At 37.5% G+C, this 14,416-nt stretch overlaps 1 protein-coding gene and 1 long non-coding RNA gene across 2 annotated transcripts in view; one reads left to right on the forward strand and one right to left on the reverse strand.

The window, feature by feature from the left end:
* Positions 1–14,416, reverse strand: part of LOC123612403 (uncharacterized) — a 360,854-nt gene that overhangs the window by 339,152 nt on the left and 7,286 nt on the right. The gene's annotated exons all lie outside the window — the stretch shown is intronic.
* SPMIP4 (sperm microtubule inner protein 4) overlaps positions 1–14,416 on the forward strand; it is a 52,107-nt gene that overhangs the window by 10,460 nt on the left and 27,231 nt on the right. The window contains exons 3-4 of the mRNA XM_010968635.3: positions 3,185–3,342; positions 13,484–13,660. Of these exons, the coding sequence (XP_010966937.1) occupies positions 3,209–3,342; positions 13,484–13,660 (311 nt within the window). The 5' untranslated portion in view covers positions 3,185–3,208. The remainder of the gene's footprint in view (positions 1–3,184; positions 3,343–13,483; positions 13,661–14,416) is intronic.

Consider the following 14,416-nt stretch of genomic DNA (forward strand, 5'->3'; position numbering starts at 1 on the left):
CTCTTACAGAAGTAAGGAGGAAGTTAGAAGGGGCTATTTGTATGAAAGTTCACTGGGGAGTGAGATTTCAGAGTTGTAGCAGTTCTTCATTGGCTGAGTTGCAACGGTATCTCATTGGCTCAGTTATTTCTAAGCAAGAGGAAAATCTTCCTTCTTCCTGCTGGGGTATGTAAATTAAGCTGCAATGAGTAGTACATGTGTGAAAGATCCCCCTCACGGCTTCCTGACTCCATTTTGAATGAGCTTTTCCTTTATTCATTTTCATAGTATGTATATCAAGTCATTATGCTGTATACATTAAACATACAGTGCTGTATGTCAATTACACCAATAAAACTGGAAAAATAAAAATAAAAATACTCATATCTGCCAAGAAGTACTAAGTTTCTCAAAACGTATTTTATTTAATTTACTTTATTTATTATCAAATGCCACTTGGCTAAAGGTCTCTATAGCATCCTTTAAAAAGGTTAGAAGTCTAATTCATGCTTTACATTATTATATATTTCTTATTCTTTTCTTGATAGTTAAAGGTCTAGCTTTAGTGGTCTGGAATTTTTGTTAACCCAGACACAATATTCTGCACATACATTTTTTCTTCACTTCCAAATTTCATCTTCCCTGCTGTACTAGTAATGCAGAAAGCAAACAAATACATTAAGGTAAATGAGACAGTGAAGAGAAGTCAACATTGCAGGAGAAGTAGAAAGGTGACTTGAGGTTACTGACCCCACTTGTGGCCATGATATATCTAAGAAATAAAAGCCTAGATTAAAGAGTGTTGGTCAAACAAACAGACCCAATCCTGACATCCCTGAGAATCTTTCAGATGGAGAAGCATCTCCAAAGAGAACAATTGTTTTACAAAGATCTGACAACAAATTTTCACTTGTCTGTAAATTTTACTTGAAAATAACAAAGGTAAAATTAAGTAATTACATTTTCCTACTCTTTACACTCATTTGACCTAAAATAAAATTTCAAACTCGGAAGAACCTAGAGGCTATCACCACAAATCCTGGTCAATCAACCTGGAGTTGCCCCTACTTTCCTGGTATCACAACCATCCACCATACATACTAATACGTGGCGAGTGACACAAGCTTCATCAGATATCCCCGATTAAATCTATTACACTCAGTTTTTACCTCTCAGAAGAATCAGGCTGTGAGGAAATTGGAATAAAGTCAAGCATGGGGGAAAATGTGGCGTATGGAAAGTACTGGGAGGCTAGCTACATAAAATGGACTAAGCTGACAAGATAATTTAACGGGGGATCCTGAAAACACTGCAATAGCAAAAAGGTTCAAATGGACTGCTACAAGAAGGAAAAAAAAAAGTTAAAAGGAGTCAAAGAGAAAGTCAAACTTCATTTAATTCACAACTTTGTCTCCAGAAAATTCTACTCTTCCAAGATTACTGGGTAATAATGGCAAGAGTCGGGGAGAGGTGCAGGAACTAAGAAATAGACCAGGAATGCAAAATTACCACCTTGCCTACTCCAATTCACCTTTCGTTCCCTCGCGTCAGCTCACACTCACCTAGAAGGCACAGCATAAAAGGAACACCCACCAGTGGGCTGATTAAAACGTTGTAAAACAGGCAAAGAACGGCGCTGTTACACTCCCTCCTGGAGGTGGTCATTTCGGCCCCTACCTTCTGTGTTCCGGGAGGCAAACCTTCCCACATCTGGGTCCTTCTCAGGGACTCGGGTCTCAGCCTTCTCAGAAATTCATGGCCCTGTAGGTGCAGAGACGTAGTTCACACTCGCTTCTTCTAGGAAGGGGGCGGGTAGCGGAGGTAATGGAAGCGGGGCTGGGCCTCTGGAGATTGGGTAGGCCAACCGCAGGTCGACTGTCCGTGTACCATGTCCGCGCCCACACAGGGCAGGAAGAGCCATGGCTCTGACGGGCGGGATCCAGGGGCTGCACTTGATGAGTCTGCGGGGGCCGCCCTGACTAGGCCATGGGGTCGGGGGTTAAGGAACAGGGACGAATCGGAGGCTCTCACCTCACCACCGTATCCCTGGCCCTGCACTGCTCCACCGCCAGTCCACACTGAGAACGCTGGTGGCGGGAACAGCTCTAGAACCGGAAGCTCTCGAAGGAGAAAGAGACAAGGCCGGCAGGGCGCGCCCGGGGGCGGGGCGGGGCGGGGCGGGGCCTAAGGCCTAGGGCAGCGGAAGTCTTTTTTTCGCCCCGGAAGTAGGCGTTTCGTTCCCTTTCCTCACCTTCCATCCGATTTCAATTCTCTCGTAGACTTGCTTCTTCCGAAACCTCTAGGAACCGCCTGCCGCCCCTTGCCCGCCTCCCAAAGCCTGCCGCCCCGCAAGAATGCATTACCTAGTGCCACGGTCACGGTCGCCGTCACAGGCACCCTCAACCCCACCCCTGGCCTGCCTGCCGACCCTCTCTCTCCTTCACCCGCACCTGCACGCAAGCTCCCCGGGCCGCAGGTGCGGACGGCGGCGGAATTTCACGCCCCGCAGAGGCCAACCAGCTCTGGGGAGGGGAAGGGGAGGCGCGGTCGGTCGCGGACTACTTCCAGGCTGATGTCCCAGGTGCGTCCGAACCCCTTAGGCACAGCTGGGCCGGGCTCTGAAGGAGCGTCCTCGGCTTCCCCCTACAAGTTCGAGGGAGGGGTGGGTCCGGCTCATGGTGGTTCGCCGCTGATTCTCCACTCTCTACAGAGAACTTCTCGTTCAGAATCCCTGAAGACTTTAGAAGCACAGCTGTTGATTCTGTCGGATGAGGAATCTACCTGCTTTTTTAAAAAGACCAGAGCGGGGGATCAGCTGTGTTTTCTTGAATAGTTACGGTTAAAATGGAGGCAAGAATTGAATTTTAGTCGATGTCCGCAAGGTGCAGGCCTTGTATGGGCCAACAAGTCATCCACGTCGTGTTCAGACTCTACTTGAGATCTTTCACTTTGTGGATTTGCTTCCGTTGAAATTCATTTCCATAGAACTGCAGTTTCTATTACTGACATGACCCCTGAGGGTCCACAGACAGGCTCTCTGTGAGGAAGTAAGCCCATGATTTCTGTGCAGCATTGTGTTGCACAGAATTAGCAGTACAATTTAGCAGTACAAACCATGTTTCCTGCCTGCCCTGACGGAGAACAGTGTGATAGTGACCAAGTCAATTGTCTCCTTAATCAAGTGCGTCCGCCTTTTCTTTTGCAGATTGTGCCTTTTTAGCCAAGAAACATGGAGGTAATTCACGGCAGGCCCTACTACTGCAGGGAGCTTGAAGGAGCTGACATCTTGTCAGACACCTTTTACTCTAATGAATTGCACACTCCACTACAAACAGCTGTTCGCCCAACTGCCTCAGAGGACAGGTAAAACAAAAAATAGAGAAAGCAAACAATTTAAAAGGGTTTTAATATATTAGCTAGAATGTTTCTGTATATGAGAAAAAGCATATCTGGTTAGGGGCGCTTGTGTTTATCACATCACAGGGAAGGCATAACATGACGATTAACTAAACGTTGAAGTGTCCATGTCTGTTAGGAACTTGATAAGAAGTAAGAAGTAAAAAGTAAGTTAGTGTGTATTTTTAAAAGGCAGACATCAAATTCATCCACTATATTCTAGAACTCTAGAGTGATCAGTTCCTTCATTTGCAAATTAATGTTTTAATCAAACTTTTTTTATTTCATAAAATGTAGTGTAGTGGTTCCCTGTCATCCTCTAACACCATCTGCTCAAAAATACTCCCAAAATCTGTTATTCATTGTTGCTGTGTAAATTTTTGCTTTACCAAATTTCCTGTATCACATTGATTACAGATTGTTTGAAATTGCATCTAACATTTATTGAGCTTTTTCCATATGTTGGCACTGTGCCAAATGTTTTGTATGTAATTTTTTAAATATTTACAACAGCCCTATGAGGTAAGTACTATTATCCCCATTTTATATATGAAGTAAGAGGTATAGAGTAATTTTCTTAAACCTTAGTGCCAGCTTTTCTGTATTGTATTTACTTGATTCATTTTGAGAGAAAAAAAATCTCAAAACACTTGGATGGTGAAAAATCACCTGTGTGGTTGTTTTCTTGCTTTTTGTTTGTTTTATGATTTCACTTGTTCAGGTATCTCTTTTAAGAATTCTTTCTCATTTAAGAAGATGACTGAAAGGTACAAACTTCCAATCACAAAATAAATAAGTAATGGGGATGTAATGTACAGCATGGTGACTATAGTTAATAGTACTGCATTATATATTTGAAAGTTGCTAACACAGTAGATCTTAAAAGTTCTCATTACAAGAAAAAAAATTGGTGACTGTATAGTGGTGGATGCTAACTGGACTTGTGATCATTTCACAAAATAAACAAATATTGGATCATTATGTTCAGTATCTGAAACTAATATAATGTTATATGTCAATAATATTTTAATCTTTTTTTTAATTCTTTCTTTAAGAAATCAGACAAGAAGTCAGCTAGCTTCAGTTTAAATACTCCCAAAATGCGACATCATTACCACACAAGCAGTCCATTCCATTTTTTAATCCTCCTGATTGTTGGATAATTTTCTTTCTACTCAAAAAATTTTTCCTCCTTCCATCTGCTGACCCTAGTTTTTCCCTCTAAAGCAATTCAAAGTAAGAATAATTCATAATCTCCATGCTAGCAGCCCTCCAAGAGTTTTGAAGATTCTTTTGGCTCTGAGTTCTCTTTGCCAGATGAAACATTGGTTCTGAACAGACTTTACTCTTTTTTCTTCTTGCATCCAGGCTTTCACCATCTTGATCAGACTTTCATGGAATTTGTAAACATACTCTTTATATGAAAAAATAAAAATAAATCTTTTTTCTTTAATTATAAAACTAACACTTATCTCCTTATAAATACTTTAGACATCATGGAAATCCATAAAGAAAACAAATTTTCCATTTTTACAACAGAAGGAAAAATTATGAAATTAAAGCACAAGTTATTCATGTATGACTGAAAAATTGTGCTGTACACCAGAAATTGACACAACATTGTAAACTGACTATAACTCAGTTTTTTTTAAAAGTGAAAAAAAAAAAAACACAAGGAAGAAAACCTCTGTACTTCCTTTTTCCAGAAACAGTAACCATTGTTAAAATCTCCATATGTGTCCTCTCCACTTTTTTTTTAAATTTGAAGATCATATTCAACATATTTTTTTGCAAACTGCTATTTTTACTTAATGAAAAGAAATATTTTCATATTTGTGGAAAAGAGCTCAGCTCCTTTCAGCTGACTCAGTCCTTGCTGCACCTCCTCTTCTACTGTTACCTGATTCCCACAAGCGGCTGTCAGCCCTAAATTCCTACTCAGCTCCAAGGACCATCTGATTAGGCAGGGCTTCCCTGGAGTCAGAGGAAACCCTTAGCAGATTGTATGTGATCTGGGGGTGAGCAGTTGTCTCTGGCTCAAAAGCAGCAATGTAAGTGTTTATATTTGACCAAAAAGGATCTGAGTAGGAATTTAGGGCTGCCATATCTGATGGAATTCATTATTCCATGAAAAGCATTCATATAAGGCACTTCACTGAAATTTTAATCCCTCTTCCTAAATAGTCATATGTTGATTAGTAATTGGCTCCAAAACACTTTAAATGGCATGAAGTTTAAGCAAAACATCTTTGAGAAAATATTGCTTTTCATTAACTATAAAATTAAATACAGCATATGTTCAGTCACCTATAAGCTTTAATAAGATATTATTTGAAGCAATATCTGGGTACAACCATGTTCCTAGCTCCTAATAAATAAAATTTGCTTTTCCTTTTATTCCATGTGAATTCTTTCCTTTCATAGTCCCCAGATGGGGAAGCCAGGATGATCATGTATTCTCAATCCCTCCTTTTAACTGCGTTTTGAAAAGCAGCTGGGCAGCCTGCAAAAAATAGAAGTTCCTTTTCCTCTCAATGGTATTCCTCTGAACTGCTCTGGAAAGTGTCCTCAGGATAGTATTGGTAACTCTCCTCTATCAGAGCTAAGGCTTACTTCTTCAGACCAGGTTCAGGGTCTGTGGCTCCCAACTCAAACCTCAAGATATCTCAAAAACAAAACAATGAAAAATGAAAAGCTCCTGGCTTTTAGGGATTACCCTTCATAATGGTAAGGATGAACATAAGTCCTAGCATATGTTACCTCTCAGCAGCTTAATTTTCTAAACATGGATGTACTTAAAGGGATGCCTTTTTAAAGTACTATAATGCATTTTGAACTAACTTGACAATTTAAACAGAGATGGAAAATGATTTCCTCACATCCACCTACTTTTTTTCTTTCCAGAATAGGCAACATAGTCTAAGTCCACTGTTACCTAGCATTGGTCGGTCAGCCAGGTACATCAAAATCACCTGAGGAGTGTTCTGAAAATGCAAGTTCCTGGGCTCTGTCTGTAGATATTCTAGCTCACTAGGTCTGAGATGGGTCCAGGCAATCTGCATTTTAAGTTTTTCAGCTTATTTTGAGAACCACTGAGCTAGCAGAAAGCACTGAAAACAGTAAGAAAACCAAGATTATGGTTCTGGCTTGCTCACTGACCAAGGGCGAGTTAATGTTTACACTTCAGTTACTTTCTTCACTGGTATATTTTGGAACAACTATATTAGTCACTATTATGTATAATTAATTGATCTCCTTTAAAATATTAATAAATGGTGGTATTCTTTTGTATTTCTTCCATTGAAAACTTAAGAATGGCAGGTACAGATATTCAAAATCACAGATGCCTGCCTCCTTTTTCCATTCAGTTGACATCTTACCTCTAGCAAGTTTCCTAGCTCATTAAGAAAACAAACATGTCAATTAAGGAAGTGCCTTGAGAATAGCTTAAGATTTAATTATAAATTCTCATTTTGTTTCTGGGTTCATTCCATTGCCTTCTGATTCTCAAAAACATTTTTTTTGACTGTTAGCTATCTGTCAACTAAGAATGAGAGTATGTTTGTTCTGAGATTTCCTTTAGTCATGTCTTCTAATAATTACTGGCTAAATTCAACCCCCCCAAGTCAAAATTCTGTAAAGTGACTCTAAAGTGAGATATTAGTTCATCCATAGGGAACATATCTTTCTCAAAAATAAGTAAACACTTAATTTTATGTGACTACAGATTGCAGCACTAACAACTTATTATTTGCTTTGTTATGGAGCCATCTATTAGTTAAGCTTTAAAATTATTAATCCTAAAATTTCAATATTTATTTTGTTAGTTCCGTCTGTAAATGCTGCTAGTATTAAAGCTAAGGAAGGAACTGTGAAACCCTAAAATAAAAGAGAAATATGACTTTTTTTTTTTTGCTTTACCTTTTATTTTAAATGGTTTCCTGCAACTTACTGGCTTCAAATAAATGCCAACCCAAATGATTGATTAACATATTCTACTGGCTCATCTTCCTAGGACAGTGTAATATATGAGGGTCAGATGCTGAGAAATTGACTCATCTAATTTAAATGTAACTTTTAAAAACTTAGATATTAAAGCTTAGGTTGTCATTAATCAAATGCGTTTAAATATTTTTCACTTGTCATGCCCCCCAAATTGTGTCTGTTGATCATAGCCATAGATCATACCTCAGAGAGCTGAGAGCCGAATGCCTACATCCCTTCTACAGCACCCCAAATCAGTGGTCACCAGATTCTTCTAGTGCAGGGGTTGGCAAACTTCTGTAAAGAACCAGATAGTAAATATTTCAGGCTTTACAGTCTCTGTCAAACTATTCAACTCTGCTGTTACAGGGTGAAACAGCCATAGACAATAACCAGTATATAAATAAATGGTCATTACTGCATTCCAATAAAATTTTTCTTACAAAAACAGCAATAGGTAGATTTCGCCTATGGGCCATAGTTTGCCAACCCCTATCTAGTGACTTTATGAGATAATGCATTCCAATTATAAGATAATCACAAGTATTAGTTCTTCATTCCATTCAAAAATGAAATTGCCAGAAATGGCACTGCCCTAAGGGCAAAAGTGGCTTCTGTGCTTGTTTACCTCTTTGAATTCCTATTTTTCCTCTTATGGAGCCCTGGTATCCCTTTCTGTCTTGTTAACAATGAGTTGCTTTCAAGAAGGTGCTTTTCTTTCCCCCGCCCCCAGCATTTTGTTTTGTTCTGTTTTGTGTTCTCTAGGCAAATTAAAACAGTCTAATAGAAATAGAATTCAACTTCTCCAATAAAATTAAACCCAAAGTACTATTGGTTCCCTTTCTAAGATTTTCATGTCATTGTCTGCTCTCAAGAAAAATGACCCAGTCAATAAATATTTGTTGAGCACCATATATTTGCAGGGCACCATGCTATATCCTGGGGATTCTGTGGTGACTGTGTCAGAGTCCTTGTCTACAATGACATGTCATCTTTTTGCTATGCTATGGAAATTGTGATGAATCGATGTTCTTTGTTCTCTTGAACATTGTACTGTTCATTTCTTGGTGATAGTTTACTGGTTGATTATAAAAGGATATAACTTAAGAACAGCCAGATGGAAGAGATGCATAAGGCAAGGTATGTAGGATGGGGCACAGAACTTCCATGCTCTCTGAAGACACTGCTCTCCACCCATCTCCACGTGTTCACCAACCTCAAAACTCCCTTCTCAGCATTTTTAGTTGTTTTCAGTGGGACGGCTAGTCCAAATAATCCAGACTGCCATTACTGGAAATTGGAAGACATTAAATCCTTCCTACTTAGGACACAGAGCTTTAGCCAGATATTTTTAAGAGTTTTGTGATCTTAGATTTGGCAATGTATTCTTAGATGAGACACCAAAAATGAGCAACAAAAGAAAAAATAAATTAATTGGACTTTATCAAAATAAAAAACTTGTGCTTCAAAGGACACTGTCAAAATAAAACGCAACATACAAAATAGGAGAAAATGTTTGCAAATCATATATGATAAGGGACTTATGTCTAGAATATAAAAGAATTCTTATGCCTCAATAAAAAAAAGACAACCCCAATTTTTATTTTAACAACATTTTCTTTTTTTTAATTGAAAAAAGATGTACACTTTCTGATGTACAGCATAATGTTCCAGTCATACATATATACACACATATATTCCTTTTCATATTCTTTTTCATTATAGGCTACAACAAGATATTGAACACAGTTCCCTGCACTTCACAGTAGAAACTTGTTGTTTATCTATTTTATATATAGTAGTTAGTATCTGCAAATCTCAAACTCCCAGTTTATCCCTTCCCATTCTCTTTCCCCCTGGTAACTATAAGTTTGTTTTCTATGTCTGTGAGCCTGTTTCTGTTTTGTAAATAAGTTCATTTGTGGTTTGTTTGTTTTTTTTTCAGATTCCACATATGAGTGATATATGGTATTTTTTTTTCCTCTTTCTGGCTTACTTCACTTAGAATGATGATCTCCAGGTCCATCCATGTTGCTGTAAATGGCATTATTTTACTCTTTTTTATGACTGAATAGTATTTCATTGTATAAATATACCACAACTTCTTTATCCAGTCATCTATCCATGAACATTTAGGTTATTTCCGTGTCTTGGCCATTGTAAATAGTGCTGCAATGAACATTGGGTGCACGTATCTTTTCAAATTAGAATCCCCTCCAGGTATATGCCCAGGAGTAGGATTGCTGGATCATATGATAGGTCTATTTTTTAGTTTTCTAAGGAATCTCCATACTGTTTTCCACAATGGCTGCACTAAACTATATCCCTACCAACAATGTAGAAATGTTCCCTTTCTCCACACGCTCTCCAGCATTCATCATTTGTGGACTTTTTAATGATGGACATTCTGACTGGTGTGAGGTGATACTTCATTGTAGTTTTGATTTGCATTTCTCTGATAATTAGCAACATTGAGCATTTGTTCATGTGCCTGTTGGCCATTTGTATGTCTTCACTGGAGAATTGCTTGTTTAGGGTTTCTGCCTGTTTTTAGATTGGGCTGTGTTTTTTTTGTTGTTGTTGTTGTTATTAAGTTGTATGGGCTGTTTATATATTCTGGAAATTAAACTCTTGTCAGTTGCGTCATTTGTAAATATTTTCTCCCATTCTGTAGGTTGTCTTTTTATTTTGCTTATGGTTTCCTTTGCTATGCAAAAGCTCATAAGTTCAATTATGTCCCATTTGTTCATTTCTGCTTTTATTTCTATTGCCTTGGTAGACTGCCCTAGGAGAACATTGCTAAGATTTATGTCATAAAATGTTTTGCTTGTGTTTTCTCCTAGGAAGTTTAGAGTGTTTTGTCTCATGTTTAAGTCTTTAAGCCACTTTGAGTTTATTTTTGTGTATGGTGTGAAGGTGTTTTCCACTTCCTTGATTTACATGTGGCTGCTCAGTTTTCCCAACACCACTCTGCAGAGACTTTCTTTTCTCCGTTGTATATTCTTTCCTCCTTTGTTGAAGATTAATTGACCGTAAGTGTGTGGGTTAACTTCTGGGCTCTCCATTCTGCTCCACTGATCCATATGTCTGTTTTTGTACCAATACCATGCTGTTTTTGTTACTGTAGCTCTGCAGCACTGTTTGAAATCAGAGAGGGTCCATTCCAGCTTCATTCTTTTTCTTCAGTGTTACTTTGGCAATTCTAGGTCTTTCATGATTCCATATAAATTTTAGGATTATTTGTTCTAGTTCTGTGAAAATGTCATGGGTAATTTGATTGGGATGGCATTAAATCTGTAGATTGCCTTGGGCAGTATGGCCATCTTAACAATATTAATTCTTCCGATCCAAGAGCATAGGATATCATCCCATTTCTTTAAGTTATCTTTAATTTCCTTAATCAGTGTTTTGTATTTCTCTGTGATAAATCTTTCACCTCCTTGGTCAGATTTATTCCTAAGTATTTTATTGTTTGGAATGTGATTTTAAAGGGAATTGTTTCTTTACTCTTTTTCTGATATTTCATTGTTAGTGTAAAGAAGTGCAACTGATTTTTGTATGTTAATCTTGTATCCTGCTACCATGCTGAATTCTTTTATCAGCTCTAGTAGTTTTTATGTGGAGCCTTTAGGGTTTTCTATATATAATATCATGCCATACACATATAGTGACAATTTTATCTCTTCTCTTCCAATTTGGATCCCTTTTATTTTTTTTTCTTGCCTGATTTCTGTGGCTAGGACTTCCAAGACTATGTTGAATAGAAGTGGTGAGAGTGGGCATCCTTGTCTTGTTACAGATTTTAGTGGGAAGGCTTTCAGATTTTCACGTTAAGTATTATGCTGGGTGTGGGTTTGTCATAAGTAGCTTTTATTATGTTGAGATACGTTCCCTCTATACCCACTTTGGTAAGAGTTATTTATCATCCATGGGTGTAGAATTTTATCAAATGCCTTTTCTGCATCTCTTGAGATGATTATGTGATTTTTGTCCTTTCTTTTGTTGATACAGTGTTTCACACTGATTGATTTGCATATGTTGAACCATCTGGTGTCCCTTGGATGATCCAACTTGATCATGGTGCATGATCTTTTTTATATGTTGCTGGATTCTGTCTGCTAATATTTTATTGAGGATTTTTGTATCTATGTTCATCAATGATATTTGCCTATAATTTTCTTTTTTGGTAGTGTCTTTGTCTGGTTTTGGTATCAGGGTGATGGTGGCTTCATAGAATGAGTTTGGGAATATTCCCTCTTCAGTCTTTTGGAAGAATTTGAGAAGATTGGTATGAGTTCTTCTTTATATGTTTGGTAGAATTCCTCAGTGAAGCCATCTGGTCCAGGACTTTTGTTTCAGGGAGGTTTTTTTATTGCTGATTCTATTTCACTTCTAGTGGTCAGTCTGTTCAAATCTATTTCTCTTGATTCAGTTTTGGTGGACTGTATGTTTCTAGAAACTTGTCCATTTCTTCTAGGTTGTCCAATTTGTTGCCTTACAGTTGTTCATAGTATTCTCTTATGGTTTTTTGTTTTTCTGTGATGTTGGTTATAATTCCCACATTTTCATTTCTTGTTCTGTTTATTTATGTCTTCTTTCCTTCTTGGTGAGCCTGGCCAGAGGTTTGTCAATTTTCTTTACTCTTTCAAAAAAACAGCTCTTGGTTTGATTGATTTTTTCCTACTGTTTTGTAAATCTCTATTTTGTTTATTTCCTCTCTGATCTTTATTATTTCTTTCCCTCTGCTGACTTGAGGTTTTGTTTGTTCTTCTTTTTCTAATTCTTTTAGGTGGTAGGTTAGGTTGTTTACTTGCGATTGTTCTTGTTTTTTGAGGAAGCCCTGTATCGAAGTGAACTTCCTTCTTAGGACTGCTTTTGCTGCATCCCATAGATTTTGTGTGGTTGTGTTTTCATTGTCATTTGTTTCAAGCTATTTTTTAATTTCTTTTTTGATTTCATTGTTGACCCATTGGTTCTTTAGTAGCATGTTGTTTAGTCTCCATGCAGTCAATTTTTTCTTGTTTGTTTTTCTATGGTTGATTTCTAGTTTTATACCTTCATAGTCAGAAAAGATGCTTGAAATAATTTCTGTCCTCTTAAATTTGTTGGAGCTTCTTTCATGTTCGAGTATGTGGTCTATCCTAGAGAATGTTCAATGCGCACTTGAAAAGAATGTATATTCTGTTTTAGGGGGCATATAATGTCCTAAAAATATCAACCAAGTCCAACTGTTCTATTGTGTCATTTAGTATCTCTGTTGCTTATTGATTTTCTGTCTGGAAGATCTGTCCAATGATGTAAATGGGGTGTTAAAGTCTCCAATATTATTGTGTCCTCATCAATTTCTCCATTTATATCTGTTAGTATTTTGTTTTATATTATTTAGGTGGTCCTATATTGGATGCATATATGTCAACAAGTGAGACAACCCAATTATTAAAATGGCAAAGGACCTGAATAGACATTTTTCTAAAGATGATATACAAATGGCCAATAAGCACAGGAAAAGATGCTCAACATCATTCATTAGTCATTAAGGAAATGCAAATCAAAACCATAATGCAATACCACTTAACACCTTCTAGAATGGCTATGATTTTAAAAAATAATCATATAAACAAGTGTTAGCAAGAGTGTGAAGAAACTGGAACCTTTGTACATTGCTGGTGGGAATGTAAATTGATGCAGCCACTGTGGAAAACAGTTTGACTGTTCTTCAAACAGTTAAAAATACAGGGATTTTAGTTGTTTGTCTTGGTCCATTCACACTGCTTTAAAAAAAATACCACAGACTGGGTAGCTTATAACTAACAAACATTTATTTCTCATAGTTCTAGAGGCTGGAAGTCCAGGATCACAGCACCAGTACAGTTGTGTTCCTGTGAGGGCCCTCTTCCTGGTTCATAGACATCACCTTCTCGCTGTATCCTCACATGCTGGAAGGGGCGAGCAGGATCTCTGGAGTCTCTCTTATAAGAGCATTCATCTCATTCATGAAGGCTTCTCCTTCTTACACCATCACATCTGGCATTAGGATTTAAATGTATGAATTTGGAGGGATGCAAGCATTCAGACCATAGCATTCCATGCTGAAGCTATTTCAAGAGTCTCTTTTTTTTCACAGATATCAGGAATTAAGGGAGTCGCTCCAACGATGTAGGCTCCCCTGGGGCACTGAAAGGGAATATGGTGGGGTGATACCCATTTCACTTCCTGAGGAACACAGGCCAAAATGTGAACCTCCTCGTGTCATGGGCAAAGGACATCAGCATTATGGATTTGGCGGAGAAACCTGGGCAAGGTAAATAAACTTTCCACCCCTCACATAGAGGTCTTTATTATTCAGTTCTCTCTATTTCTTTTATGCGTCTTTTGTTAACTTAAATCTATTTCCAAACTTATTTCTCTTACTATTTATGAAAGGACACAGATAGGAAAACTAATTATATAATTTCTAATTATCAAGCCAGTAAAAAAAAATGCTATAGGTGTTTTTGCTTTCTTTAAAGATGTTTAAGTGTGTGATCAGAAATTTTGATTCATTTAATTCCCCTGCTAATCACATTTTACCTAAACCTAAATGGGAATGTTCCTGAGAGAGAGTAAATTAATTTTTTTGCTTTAGCAAATAGCTGGCCTAATTTGTACCGATGTTCCTGATTTTTGGAAATTTTGATTTCTAATTTGTTTATCAGTCTATAGTCATCAGAGTCTGTTAGGCACTATTTTCAAGTATTAAAATATTTCAGTTGTCATTTATAAACCTTAAACCTACTCTTTCAGCAACTTTATTCAAAATACAGGTTAAATCTGAAGAGAAGGCAAAAAAAATTTGAGCAGCAAATTAAATGCCACATTAACTATTTACTAAAAGGCATGAAATTTACTCAAAGCAAAATCTATCAGACCTTCATACAGAGCCTACTTACTACTGCTTTATATAACAATCCTGGTTACTTAGTTTACTAACAATCTAGCTAACTTTTTCTAGTTTTTTGTCCTAAAGTAGTTCAAAGAAATAAATCAGGAAAGACAAGCTGCAGCTAGAGAGAAAATC

This window comes from Camelus bactrianus, chromosome 7 (genome assembly GCF_048773025.1).
Source record: "Camelus bactrianus isolate YW-2024 breed Bactrian camel chromosome 7, ASM4877302v1, whole genome shotgun sequence".
Classification (NCBI taxonomy): domain Eukaryota; kingdom Metazoa; phylum Chordata; class Mammalia; order Artiodactyla; family Camelidae; genus Camelus; species Camelus bactrianus.